This window comes from Rana temporaria, chromosome 8 (genome assembly GCF_905171775.1).
Source record: "Rana temporaria chromosome 8, aRanTem1.1, whole genome shotgun sequence".
Classification (NCBI taxonomy): domain Eukaryota; kingdom Metazoa; phylum Chordata; class Amphibia; order Anura; family Ranidae; genus Rana; species Rana temporaria.
Genome location: NC_053496.1, coordinates 185,099,475 through 185,112,059, shown reverse-complemented (window position 1 = coordinate 185,112,059; position 12,585 = coordinate 185,099,475). Strand labels below are relative to the sequence as shown.

Genomic DNA, 12,585 nt, shown 5'->3' with positions numbered 1-12,585 from the left:
TATCAATTATAAAGTACATAAACACAGCCGGGGTGCAAGTTCCTCAAAGCTTCACCCTGGCTAAGAAAGGCTGGAATAGGCAGTAATAAATTTCTCTCCCCCTTGGTGGGAGTGGAGATGACTCCATCTATAAGAATATACAATACATACACACACAGCACAAGGCCGTGTTCACACTACGAGACGTTTCTCTGGGGCTGCAGATCCTCTGAGCTCCACAAGATGGTGATCTCACTTCTACCCAGACAGGACGTCTCTATGGAAGACAGGAAGTGATGTCAGGTACAGACAGGAAGTTCCGGGTGAGAGGTGAGTCGGTAGGAAGTAGAGAAGAGACATTGTTGGAACTGGCAACAGAGGAGGTAATAAGATCTTATTTTCTATTTACACCCAGTAACCCCGTCTTGTGCGTCCTCTTCCTCCGTAGTCACTGTGAAGTCTTTTATCTCCTTGAAAGGGACAGATTTATAGCTCTGCTGAAACATTAAGGAGACGGTAATGTATAAACGAATTACAAGACAATTTTAGAGTTCAGTTCATAGAAACCCCAACGAGAAGTGTTGATGGGACTGTTAATCTCAAATATCGATGAGCTGAACGTACCTGGGTGCGGTTCGCAGTGGGTCGAGTGAACTTTACCAACATTCAAGTGCTGAATCCGAACCCCTTTGAAGTCAAGAGGAGCTGAATGTTAAATCTCAGTTCTGGTCATTTTTGAAGAACAACATGTGTTTAGATTACCAGTAAACGACCATATATTTATATCTGACCTTTATCCGAGATGAGGGTCTGGCATAGCTGTTAATTGGAGACCTCACTTAAAGCTGTGGTGTTCACCCTTAAAATACTGTATCTACTTGACCATTATTCTTAATGAGGGTCTGGCATAGATGTCAAGGTGACCCAACGTCCAAGGTGGACCCTTAAACTCTGTAGTTCAGTGTTATTAGTGGTGTACCCCAAGGTTCAGTGTTATTAGTGGTGTACCCCAAGGTTCAGTGTTATTAGTGGTGTACCCCAAGGTTCAGTGTTATTAGTGAAATACTCCAAGGTTCAGTGTTATTAGTGGTGTACCCCAAGGTTCAGTGTTATTAGTGGTGTACCCCAAGGTTCAGTGTTATTAGTGGTGTACCCCAAGGTTCAGTGTTATTAGTGGTGTACCCCAAGGTTCAGTGTTATTAGTGGTGTTCTCCGAGGTTCAGTGTTATTAGTGGTGTACCCCAAGGTTCAGTGTTATTAGTGAAATACTCCAAGGTTCAGTGTTATTAGTGAAATACTCCAAGGTTCAGTGTTATTAGTGGTGTACCCCAAGGTTCAGTGTTATTAGTGGTGTACCCCAAGGTTCAGTGTTATTAGTGAAATACCCCAAGGTTCAGTATTATTAGTGAAATACCCCAAGGTTCAGTGTTATTAGTAGTGTACCCCAAGATTCAGTGTTGGTGGTGTACCCCAAGGTTCAATGTTATTAGTGGTGTACCACAAGGTTCACTGTTATTATTGGTGTACCCCAAGGTTCAGTGTTATTAGAGGAATACCCCAAGGTTCAGTGTTATTGGTGGTGTACCCCAAGGTTCAGTGTTATTGGTGGTGTACCCCAAGGTTCACTGTTATTAGTGGTGTACCCCAAGGTTCACTGTTATTAGTGGTGTACCCCAAGGTTCAGTGTTATTAGTGGTGTACCCCAAGGTTCAGTGTTATTAGTGGTGTACCCCAAGGTTCAGTGTTATTAGGAGTGTACCCCAAGGTTCAGTGTTATTAGAGGAATACCCCAAGGTTCACTGTTATTAGTAGTGTACCCCAAGGTTCACTGTTATTAGTGGTGTACCCCAAGGTTCAGTGTTATTAGTGGTGTACCCCAAGGTTCAGTGTTATTAGGAGTGTACCCTGAGGTTTAAAGGATCACTAAAGACATTTTTTTTTTTTTTTTAAATCAACAAACATGTTATACTTACCTTTACTGTGCAGCTCGTTTTGTACAGAGTGGCCCCCGAACCTGGTCCTCTGGGGTCCCTCGGCGGCTGTCTCGGCTCTCCCCGCAATGACTCAACACATTAACGCGAGCGAGCATGGTGTTGAGTGTTAGTATTAGTATTGATGTACCCCGAGGCTCAGTGGTATTAGTGGTGTACCCCAAGGTTCAATGTTGTTAGTGGTGTACCCCAAGGCTCACTGTTAGTGGTGTTCCCCAAGGTTCAATGTTGTTAGAGATTGACTCCAAGTTTTAGTGTCATTAGACAAACATGTTCTCTTTCTAATTCCGTCGGAATTTCCGATAGAAAAAGTCAGATGGGGCATACACACGTTCAGAATATCCGATGAAAAAATTCCGGCTGACTTTTTTCATCGGAAATTACGATCGTGTGTACAAGGCATTAGAGTCTGGGATTTTAGTATTTGCAGAGGACACCAAAGTCCTTTGAGTTGCTTATGGGGAGGTGAGCGGTGCCGGGAATTCTGGGACATTATCCAGTAACAGACAAGGGGTGTGTCTGGATGGTGACTGTATCATTGTGTGTGTCAGGTTCCTATAAGGTGTCAGGATGTCACTGTCTATTTCTCCATGGAGGAGTGGGAGTATTTAGAAGGACACAAGGATCTCTACAAGGACGTCATGATGGAGAATCAGCCGCCCCTCACATCACCGGGTAAGAGGAGACTTTATTGTAAAGGAGAGAGCAGTACGGAGGCTCCACCTAGATCCCCCATCATCTGATAAACACATAGAAACAATGTATTCAGTCAGTGTGTGTGTTTCCTACAGATGGATCCAGTAATGGGAACCCACCAGAGAGATGTCCCAGTCCTCTGTATTCCCGGGATTCCACACAGGAAGGTCACACCATCCCCCACCATCATCAGGTAGGTGGTGAACAGTTATTGGCATTGATCTATGTACAATGTTGTTTCTTACAATGGTTTTCTTATTGTATATTTAGAGTGGAACACTTGAGGAATATAATATTGTTGTTAAAGAAGAGTATAAAGAGGAGGATGAGGAGTATGGAGTGCTGGAGGAGTTTTCAGGACACATGGATGTCCCAATGGAGCCATCCAATACCAGAAACCCACCAGAGAGATGTCCCCGTCCTCTGTATTCCCGGGATTCCACACAGGAAGATCACACCATCCCCCACCATCATCAGGTAGATGAGGAACAATCACTGATAGTATCATTAGGATCTGTACATTATCTGCATTGTTACCATTGATGTCATTTTTATTCTATATTCAGAGTGGGAACCTGAGAGATTTGAAAATTATTATTAAAGAAGAGATAAAAGAGGAGGATGATGAGGATGGGGTGATGGAGGAAGAACACAAAGATCTGTACCAGGACACCATGGTGGAGTCATCCAGCTACAGAAACCCACCAGAGAGATGTCCCCGTCCTCTGTATTCCCGGGATGTCACAAAGAAAGATGACAACAATGGACACCACAATCAGGTTGGTGGGATGGAGAATTTAGAACATGAAAGTGACTTGCAGAGATGATCCGTGGACCCTACAAGGTGATATTTTTTCTGTCCTTCTCTTGGTTTAGGGTGAAGATCTGATAGATGTAAAAGTTGAGGTTAAATCAGAAGAAGATACTTATGAGAGGGAAGATGAGCAATCTATGGAGGAGGATGAAATAACAAGGGTAGTTATAGAAGAGGACTCTTCTACAGAGATCAGCACAGGTGGGTCCTAAACACCAATTCCATTCCTTCACCCATACTGCTCACTGATTGGTCCAGACTTGGGGTTTCCAAGTAGGGAGATGTTATCAGAGGCACAAGTAAGACTATGCTGCCCAGTGCCACCAACGACAAATAAAACATCCAGCCTTCCCTTCCCTAGAACACCGCTGCCAACATTCCCAACTGATATTGCAAGTAATCCACGCCAGTTCACCAAACCCAATAGACCTTGGACCATCATGCCTCACAGCCCACCTCCAACACTAATGCCCTGTACACACGATAGGATTTTCCGTCAAAAAAAGTTGGGCTGTTGGTCGCATATGTGTGTAGGCTCCATCCAACATTTTCTTGTCAGAATTTCAAAAGTTTGAGAGCTGGTTTTTTATTTTTCCAAAGGAAAAAGTTCTTGTCGGAAATTCCGTTTGTCTGTATGCGATTCCAACGCGCAAAAAAGCTATGCACGCTCAGAATCAAGTATAAGAGCCGAACTGCCTATTGAACTTCATAGATCTCGGCTCGTCGTACGTGTTGTACGTCACCGCGTTCTTGACGTTCGAAATTTCAGACAACCTTTGTGTGACCGTGTGTATGCAACACAAGTTTGAGCCAACATCCATCAGAAAAATTCCACAGTTTTCTTGTCGGAATTTTCGATCGTGTGTACGGGGCATTAGCTTCTGCCTATCACCCACCGTATTCCCCAGTCACAGCGTATTCCTTCCCAGAAAATTCACCCCCCAGTCACAGCACCTCCCTCCTACCTTGTACCCCAGTCACAGTGGACCTCTTCCCAGTTAATTCAGCCCCCCCCCCCCCAAGATTATAGCATCTCCCGCCCACCCGGCTTACAGCACCTACCTTCCACTTGGCCTCTTGGGCTCAATCTGGTGCTCCATTTCACAGTGCTTCTGTACTACTGACCTCACCTCCTGGTCACAGCTACTCCCTCATCCCTGCTTACAATGCATCCCTTCCCAGGCCAGTTCACCCTCCACAACATCCTCCAATCATAACGCCTCCTGTTTCCCCACAATTCTAGCAAAAATATACCCCCCTCATCAGGGGTCAAGTCCTGGGGAAAAAAGTGTGGGAACTCCCACCCAAGATCCACTACCCCACCAGAAAAAAATGATATGCTCATAATTACTAAACCACAACTTTAAGCAAGTTCTTTCTAAATCCTGCGATAACTTGCAGCAGACCTCGGCAATGTCTCCTGGGAACAATGACAAAAGCTCCCAGGAGACATTGTGGCTTCGAGGAAGTGATTTGATGAATCCATATACAGGAAGCGGCCAGTAACAAAGGATTACTAAGGTTCGCCTGCCCCTGACAGTGACTCGAGCTGGGCATCGCCACTTAGTGAAGGATTGGCTCGGCTGCTCTAGTCCTGCAAAGGGAACTGCGTTCCTGCTGTGAAAAAAGTGCAGGAACTCCGTTCCCACGCGTTCCCGCAGGACTTGAGCCCTGCCCCTCATTGTGATTTGTGCTGTAGAGGCTGCTGACAGAGGGGCATTTTCCTCCATATCTGGTGGGAATGCCCTCTTCTCCTACCTTTCTGGGAACTGATACGTAATCACGTGCCGGAGGGTCTCGGGATAGATCTCCCTAATTCTCCGAAATGCTTTCTCCTTCCAGTTCCCCATATTGCTCTCTCTCGCTATAGCTATAGTGCCCTCCCCCACCTTCTCAGTGCTGCTAAATGCCTCATTCTAGTTCACTGGAAAAGCTCCCGAATCCCAAGTGAAATGGAGTGTCTGCGGAAGGTGGGGGAGAATATGGAGGCAGAGGAGTGGCTTGCCACATATAATGACAGATGCGAGAGATTCGAGTCCATATGGGCGGACTGGAAGGATCACATTGCCCAAGCACTCTCGATCCTGTCCAGCTTAGATATAGCCTTATTGGCGTTGACAGACCCCCACATTCAAAACATTGGCATTAGCTGACCGCTCTCCGTCCACTATTGAACAACCGGGCACCACATTTTAGCTGCTCTGAACCTGGTGTAAAGGCCACGACCGTATCCATGGAGTATGTACAGGAGTTCATTCGAATGATGAGGATCAGGACCATGGAGAATGTTATTTTTATTATGTGAGTTTAGGACAAATTTTTTTTTTCTTCCATAGAGTGGTTCTCACCACGCCTTGGTTAGTTTGGAGAGGAGTTGTGTCGACTGGGACCGAAAGTCTGTGACACAGGAGAGCTCCCCTATATTTAATGAAAGCCGGGGTAGCTCTCAGGCCAGTGTATAGTGTCCAATACCTATGTTGTGAGTAACGACTCCTGGCACTTCGTTATGCAGTGGAATCTCGGATTACGAGCATAATCCGTTCCAGGAGAATGCTTGTAATCCAAAGTACTCTCATATCAAAGCGAGTTTCCCCATTGAAGTCAATGGAAACGAAAATAATTTGTTCAGCATTGACTTCAATGGCATGCAATACCGCATGCGGACAGAGGTGGGGGAGGCTTTACCTGAGAGCCTCGAAAACGGCAAACCTCGGAAAGACTTAGATCCCGAGATTTTCCAAAGTCAGCCATGCTGTCCTCAGGTCTTTCTGTGCATTTCCAAACTACGCTGATCGGCGACATTTGGCTCTGCTCCGGCGCCCCCCCACCTCAGGCCAAACGCGGTACTGCAACCTCTTTGCTCTGAATCCTGCTCGTTTTGTGAGACAACACTCGCAAACCGAGTTACGATTTTAAAAAATACAGTGCTCGCAATCCGAGGTTCCACTGTATTGCTTACATATAATATTAGTATTAATATATATATATATATATATATATATATATATATATATATATATATATATATATATATATATATATATATATATATATATAATGGGCTAGATTCAGGTAGGGGCGCGCAATCTAACGGCGGCGCAGCGTATCGTATTTACGCTACGCCACAGCAACTTACAGAAGCAAGTGTAGTATTCACAAAGCACTTGCTCCGTAAGTTGCGGCGGCGTAGCGTAAATGGGGCCGGCGTAAGCGCGCGTAATTCAAATGTGTAAGGGGGGGGGCGTGTTTTATGTTAATGTGTGTTGACCTGACGTGATTGACGTTTTGTACGAACGGCGCATGGGCCGTCCGTGTACATATCCCAGTGTGCATTGCTCCAAAAGACGTCGCAAGGAAGTCATTGGTTTCGACTTGAATGTAAATTACGTCCAGCCCTATCCGCGAACGACTTACGCAAACGACGTAAAAAATTCAAAGATCGAAGCGGGAACGACGTCCATACTTAACATTGAGTGCGCCTCATAGAAGCAGGCACAACGTTACGCCGGAAAAAACCTTACGCAAACGACGTAAAAAACGAACGCCGGGCGCACGTACGTTTTGTGAATCGACGTAACTAGGTAATTTGCATATGCTACGCCGAAAACAACGGAAGCGCCACCTAGCGGCCAGCGTGAGAATGCACCCTAAGATACGACGGAGTAATAGAATTACGCCAGTCGGATCTTAGGCTAATGTCGGCGTATCTAGCTTTCTGAATACAGAAAGTAGATACGCTGGCGCAGCTTTGAATTTACGCGGCGTATCTATGGATACGCCGGCGTAATTCTTTTGATGAATCTAGCCCCATATATATATATATATATAATTTTTACTGTCTTGTTTTTTTTGTCTGTTTTCATTTTTTTTCTGGTCCTTTAGGGCCCTTTCCCACATACGGATCGCGTGAGGATACGTACCGTTAACACCCGCTTGCTCAGCGGGGATCGCTCCGTTGATCCCCGCTGAGCCGGCAGATGACAGGTCACTAGGAAGAACGGAGCGATGTTTTGTTTACACTGACATCTCTCCGTTCTTCAGCTGCGGGACACCGGCGGAAATCGAGTCCGCGGGTCCTGCGGGCACGGTCATGGAGCTCACGACCACACTGCGGCAAAATTAAACGGGACATGTGTATATATATACACCCATTTTCCCAGCCGTGCCATTCTGTCGACGTAAAAAGTTGTGCGGCGGTCGGCAAGCGGTTAATGATCGACAAAACTGACTTAGTCCTGGTTTAGAAGAACCAATCAGCTCATGTCTAGTAATAATCTTTGTATTTCTATTTTAGTAGATGGACGGGAGATGAGGAAAACCTCAGAGGATTGTCTCACTTTGTCTCCAGACTGTAAAGTAGAAGATGAGGACATCACACAGTATAGTCCAGGACAACCCAGAAATGTCCATCTGGTGACCCCCAGTGTGGAAGGAGCATCACACCCCTCCTATCCTGAGGAACCTCAGACTGTGAAGGACACTGCCGACCTCCAGAAAGATAAGCGTTTTTCCTGTGCCCAGTGTGGGAAACGTTTTCGTTATGAGTCCCGCCTTCGCAAACATTTAAGATGCCACTCGGGCGAGCGGCCCTTTTCCTGTCCTGAATGTGGAAAATGTTTTAGTCTAAAGTCCGGTCTTGAAGTGCATATGAGATCCCACACGGGTCAACTTCCATATTCCTGCACCGAGTGCGGACGGTGTTACCCTACCAAATCGCAACTCGTCATCCATCACAGGTCTCACACGGGGGAGAAGCCGTATTCCTGCCCTGAGTGCGGGAAAAGTTTTTCAGACAAGTCCTATCTTTCCAAACATCAGAGACTGCACACGGGCGAGAGACCGTACGGCTGCCCCGAGTGCGGGAAATGTTTCCCCCGGAAATCGGGGCTCGTCATGCATCTGAGATGCCACACGGGGGAGAAGCCGTATTCCTGCCCTCTGTGCAGGAAATGCTATTTTCGGAAATCGGAACTCGTCAAGCATCAAAGAACGCACACGGGGGAGAAGCCGTTTATCTGCTCGGAGTGCGGGAAATGCTTTTCACAGAAGGGGCATCTTACCAGACATCAGAAATTGCACACGGGGGAGAAGCCGTATGTCTGCTCCGAGTGCGGGAAATGTTGTTTGCTGGAATCAGAACTTATCATACATCAGAGGTCTCACACGGGGGAGAAGCCGTTTTCCTGTCCTGAGTGCGAGAAATGTTATACACAGAAGTCTTGTCTTAACAAACATCTGAGAACTCACACAACCCTCAAAGGAGTATTGGTGTCCTGAGGGCAGGAAATGTGTGGAACAGTGTTTGCCGGCGCTCCACAAATGAAATAAAAATGGTGCAAAGGCATTTTTATTAGTAGACACGTGCATGAGGAAAAAAATTGTTTTGATTCGTTATTCTAGTTATTTAGTTTCGTTAAATTCAGTTGATCAGTTCAATTCGTATTCGGGATTCATATTCGGAATTTGTTTTATGTCTTTTTTATTTTCTTCGAATTTACAGATTTTTTCGATTAAAAACCAGGGTTTGACAAATCTGCTTGGAATCTAGGAGCCAGCTAAAAAAGTTAGGAGCCAGAAAACGCGCCCTGTCCCGCCGAGCTTGCGCGCAGAAGCGAACACATACGTGAGTAGCGCCCGCATATGTAAACGGTATTCAAACCACACATGTGAGGTATTGCTGCGGTCGTTAGAGCGAGAGCAATAATTCTAGCCCTAGACCTCCCCTGTAACTCAAAACATGCAACCTGTAGAATTTTTTAAACGTCGCCTATGGAGATTTTAAAGGGTATAAGTTTGTCGGCATTCCACGAGCGGACGCAATTTTAAAGCGTGACATGTTGGGTATCAATTTACTCGGCGTAACATTATCTTTCATAATATAAAAAAAAAATTGGGATAACTTTACTGTTGGCTTATTTTTTTAAATTAAAAAAATAGTATTTTTTCCCCAAAAAAGTGCGCTTGTAAGACCGCTGCGCAAATACGGTGTGACAGAAAGTATTGCTACGACTGCCATTTTATTCTCTATTCGCTTTAACTGACAATTGCGCGGTCGTGCGACGTGGCTCCCAAACAAAATTGGCGTCCTTTTTTCCCCACAAATAGAGCTTTCTTTTGGTGGTATTTGATCACCTCTGCGGTTTTTATTTTTTGCGCTATAAACAAAAATAGAGCGACAATTTGAAAAAAATCAATATTTTTTACTTTTTTCTATAATACATATCCCCAAAAATATATATATATAAAAAAAAATGTTGTCCTCGGTTTAGGCCGATACGTATTCTTCTACCTATTTTTGGTAAAAAAAAAATCGCAATAAGCGTTTATCGATTGGTTTGCGCAAAATTTATAGCGTTTACAAAATAGGATATAGTTTTATTGCATTTTTATTAATTATATAATTTTTTTTACTAATGGCGGCGATCAGCGATTTTTTTTTCCCTGACTGCGACATTATGGCGGACACTTCGGACAATTTTGACACATTTTTAGGACCATTGTCATTTTCACAGCAAAAAATGCATTAAAAATGCACCGATTACTGTGAAAATGACAATTGCAGTTTGGGAGTTAACCACTAGGGGGCGCTGAAGGGGTTATGTGTGACCTCATTTGTGTCTCTAACTGAAGGGGGGTGTGGCTGTAGGTGTGATGTCATTGATTGTGTTTCCCTATAACAGGGAACACACGATCAATGACGGCGCCACAGTGAAGAACGGGGAAGCTGTGTTTACACACAGCTCTCCCCGTTCTTCAGCTCCGGGGACCAATTGCGGGACTCCAGCGGCGATCGGGTCTGCGAGTCCCGCGGTCACGGAGCTTCGGACCGGGTCGCGTGAACGCGCCCACGCAACACCACGGCTGGGCTTAAAGAGCCACGTACATGTATGTGGATGTGCCCAGCCGTGCCATTTTGCCGACGTAAAACGGAGTGTAGGGGTCCTTAAGTGGTTAAGCTGGAGTTTATTCTGTTGAAATGTCTTCCCCCGTTTTCTCTTTCGTCATGAAGTGATTCAATAAATCCTTTCTGCTTTTATTACATGACTTACATGTAACCCAATGATGTTATCACTTAGTCTTGTGCTACTCTCTGCAATGCCGGCCGATCATGGCTGGTGGGAGGGGCTGTACATAGCTGGAAACATCACCACAGTGCTCCTCTCAAGGGTCTTCAGCCCTGGTGCAAGCATTGGGTTAGCTTTAAGAAGGAGTTGTGTGAATGTCAAAATGTCTTGATGGGTTGGTATCAGTCTGGAGGAGTAGGTGTTCCTAGACACCCACTCCACCCTAGGAAACACGCACGCGCACACACACACACACACACCTGAAGTTCAATGGATGAAAGGGGCATGGCCAGGGACAGTAGGGTTGCTGGGAAAAAAACTAGCTGCTGGATGTCCTCCAGCCCGAAGTGGCTGCTGCAGCTTCTAATGCACATGGAAGAGAAGCCCACAGTGTGCAGTGAAATCGGACTAAGCAATTTCAGTCCAGAAGGGGAGCCCATGCAACTGTGGAAAGACATTAAGGGAAGGCTGGAGATCTACCTTAAGATTTAGCACAAGGTGCCTGGATTGCTTGAAGCAGAGATTTGAAACGGTCTCCGAGCCCAAACTCGGAGGTTGGAACATGTGCGTGAGAATTTTCAGTATATAGTCAGACATTTGAACTATTTGAAAGGTATGAAGCGCTGTGCAATGTCTATTTTTCTGAGCTTCCTTCAAGGATTTTTCCCAGTTCTCCTGTAAGACTTTGTAAACTGTTGGTTACAGCAGGAACTTTGATGGTTCAGCAGGAAAATCCACAAGGAGAACCCATGGGTTTGGATCATGACAAGCCTTGTAGCTCAGTATGGAGCCGCTTTCCTGATGGCTTGGTGTACAGAAAATATTTAATAGACAACCACTGCAAGAAGCCATTTATCATACTCGCAACCTTTTGTCCGTGTGTCTCTACTGAGGCTAAGTACCCCCATGAGAAGCCAAGTTCCTCCAACCAATGAGAAGCCAAGTGCCTCCAACCCATGAGAAGCCAAGCTCCTCCAACCCATGAGAAGCCAAGTCCCTCCAACCCATGAGAAGCCAAGCCCCTCCAACCCATGGGAAGCCAAGCCCCTCCAACCCATGAGAAGCCAAGCCCCTCCAACCCATGGGAAGCCAAGCCCCCCCAACCCATGGGAAGCCAAGTCCCCCCAACCCATGGGAAGCCAAGTCCCTCCAACCCATGAGAAGCCAAGCCCCTCCAACCCATGAGAAGCCAAGCCCCTCCAACCCATGGGAAGCCAGGTCCCCCCAACCCATGGGAAGCCAAGTCCCCCCAACCCATGGGAAGCCAAGTCCCCCCAACCCATGGGAAGCCAAGTCCCCCCAACCCATGGGAAGAGAAGTGCCTCCAACCCATGGGAAGAGAAGTGCCTCCAACCCATTGGAAGCCAAGTTCCTCCAACCCATTGGAAGCCAAGTTCCTCCAACCCATTGGAAGCCAAGTTCCTCCAACCCATTGGAAGCCGAAGTCCATCCAACCCATGGTAAGAGACGTCCCTCCAACCCATGGGAAGCCAAGTGCCTCCAACCCATGGGAAGCCACGTTCCTCCAACCCATGAGAAGCCACGTTCCTCCAACCTATGAGAAACCAAGTTCCTCCATCCCATGAGAAACCAAGTCCTTCCAACTCATGAGAATCCAAATCCCTCCAACCTATGAGAAACCAGGTCCCTGCAACCCATGAGAAACCAAGACCCAAAATGTTGGGATTAATATTATAAGGTCAGTTTTATAGTTCATATGGTGAGACAGGGGACTTTAGTCACAATAAAAAGCCATGCAAGGTTCATGCTCACAACCATCTGTCCACGTGTCTCCACTGAGGCCATTTCCCCAACATCAAGCAAGCTCCATTACTATAATTCAACCAAAATGTCGGGATTAATATATTAACCACTTAAGCCCCGGACCAATATGCAGCTAAATGCCCAGAGGTGTTTTTACAATTTGGCACTGCGCTACTTTAACTGGTACTTGCGCGGTCATGCACTGTTGTACCGAAACGAAATTTGCGTCCTTTTCTTCCCACAAATAGAGATTTCTTTTGGTGGTATTTGATCACCT

General features: G+C 46.0%; 2 protein-coding genes across 2 annotated transcripts in view; both read left to right on the top strand.

Moving 5' to 3' along the window:
• The first annotated feature begins 2,808 nt into the window (after nt 1-2,808).
• LOC120909614 (zinc finger protein OZF-like) overlaps nt 2,809-12,585 on the top strand; it is a 713,034-nt gene continuing 703,257 nt past the window's right edge. The window contains exon 1 of the mRNA XM_040321367.1: nt 2,809-3,143. Within this exon, the coding sequence (XP_040177301.1) occupies nt 3,030-3,143 (114 nt within the window). The 5' untranslated portion in view covers nt 2,809-3,029. The remainder of the gene's footprint in view (nt 3,144-12,585) is intronic.
• On the top strand, nt 3,235-8,847 carry LOC120909620 (oocyte zinc finger protein XlCOF6.1-like). Its single transcript, XM_040321374.1, has 3 exons — nt 3,235-3,445; nt 3,543-3,681; nt 7,775-8,847. The coding sequence occupies exons 1-3, from the start codon at nt 3,305-3,307 to the stop codon at nt 8,755-8,757; spliced, it is 1,263 nt and encodes a 420-aa protein (XP_040177308.1). The 5' UTR covers nt 3,235-3,304; the 3' UTR covers nt 8,758-8,847.

Bases quoted from the DNA above. Each gene is read 5' to 3' on its own strand.
- LOC120909620 (XM_040321374.1), top strand. From the start codon at position 3,305: ATGGAGGAAGAACACAAAGATCTGTACCAGGACACCATGGTGGAGTCA. The intron at 3,446-3,542 runs GTTGGTGGGATG...CTCTTGGTTTAG, and splicing joins ACAATGGACACCACAATCAG to GGTGAAGATCTGATAGATGT. The intron at 3,682-7,774 runs GTGGGTCCTAAA...TTTCTATTTTAG, and splicing joins TTCTACAGAGATCAGCACAG to TAGATGGACGGGAGATGAGG.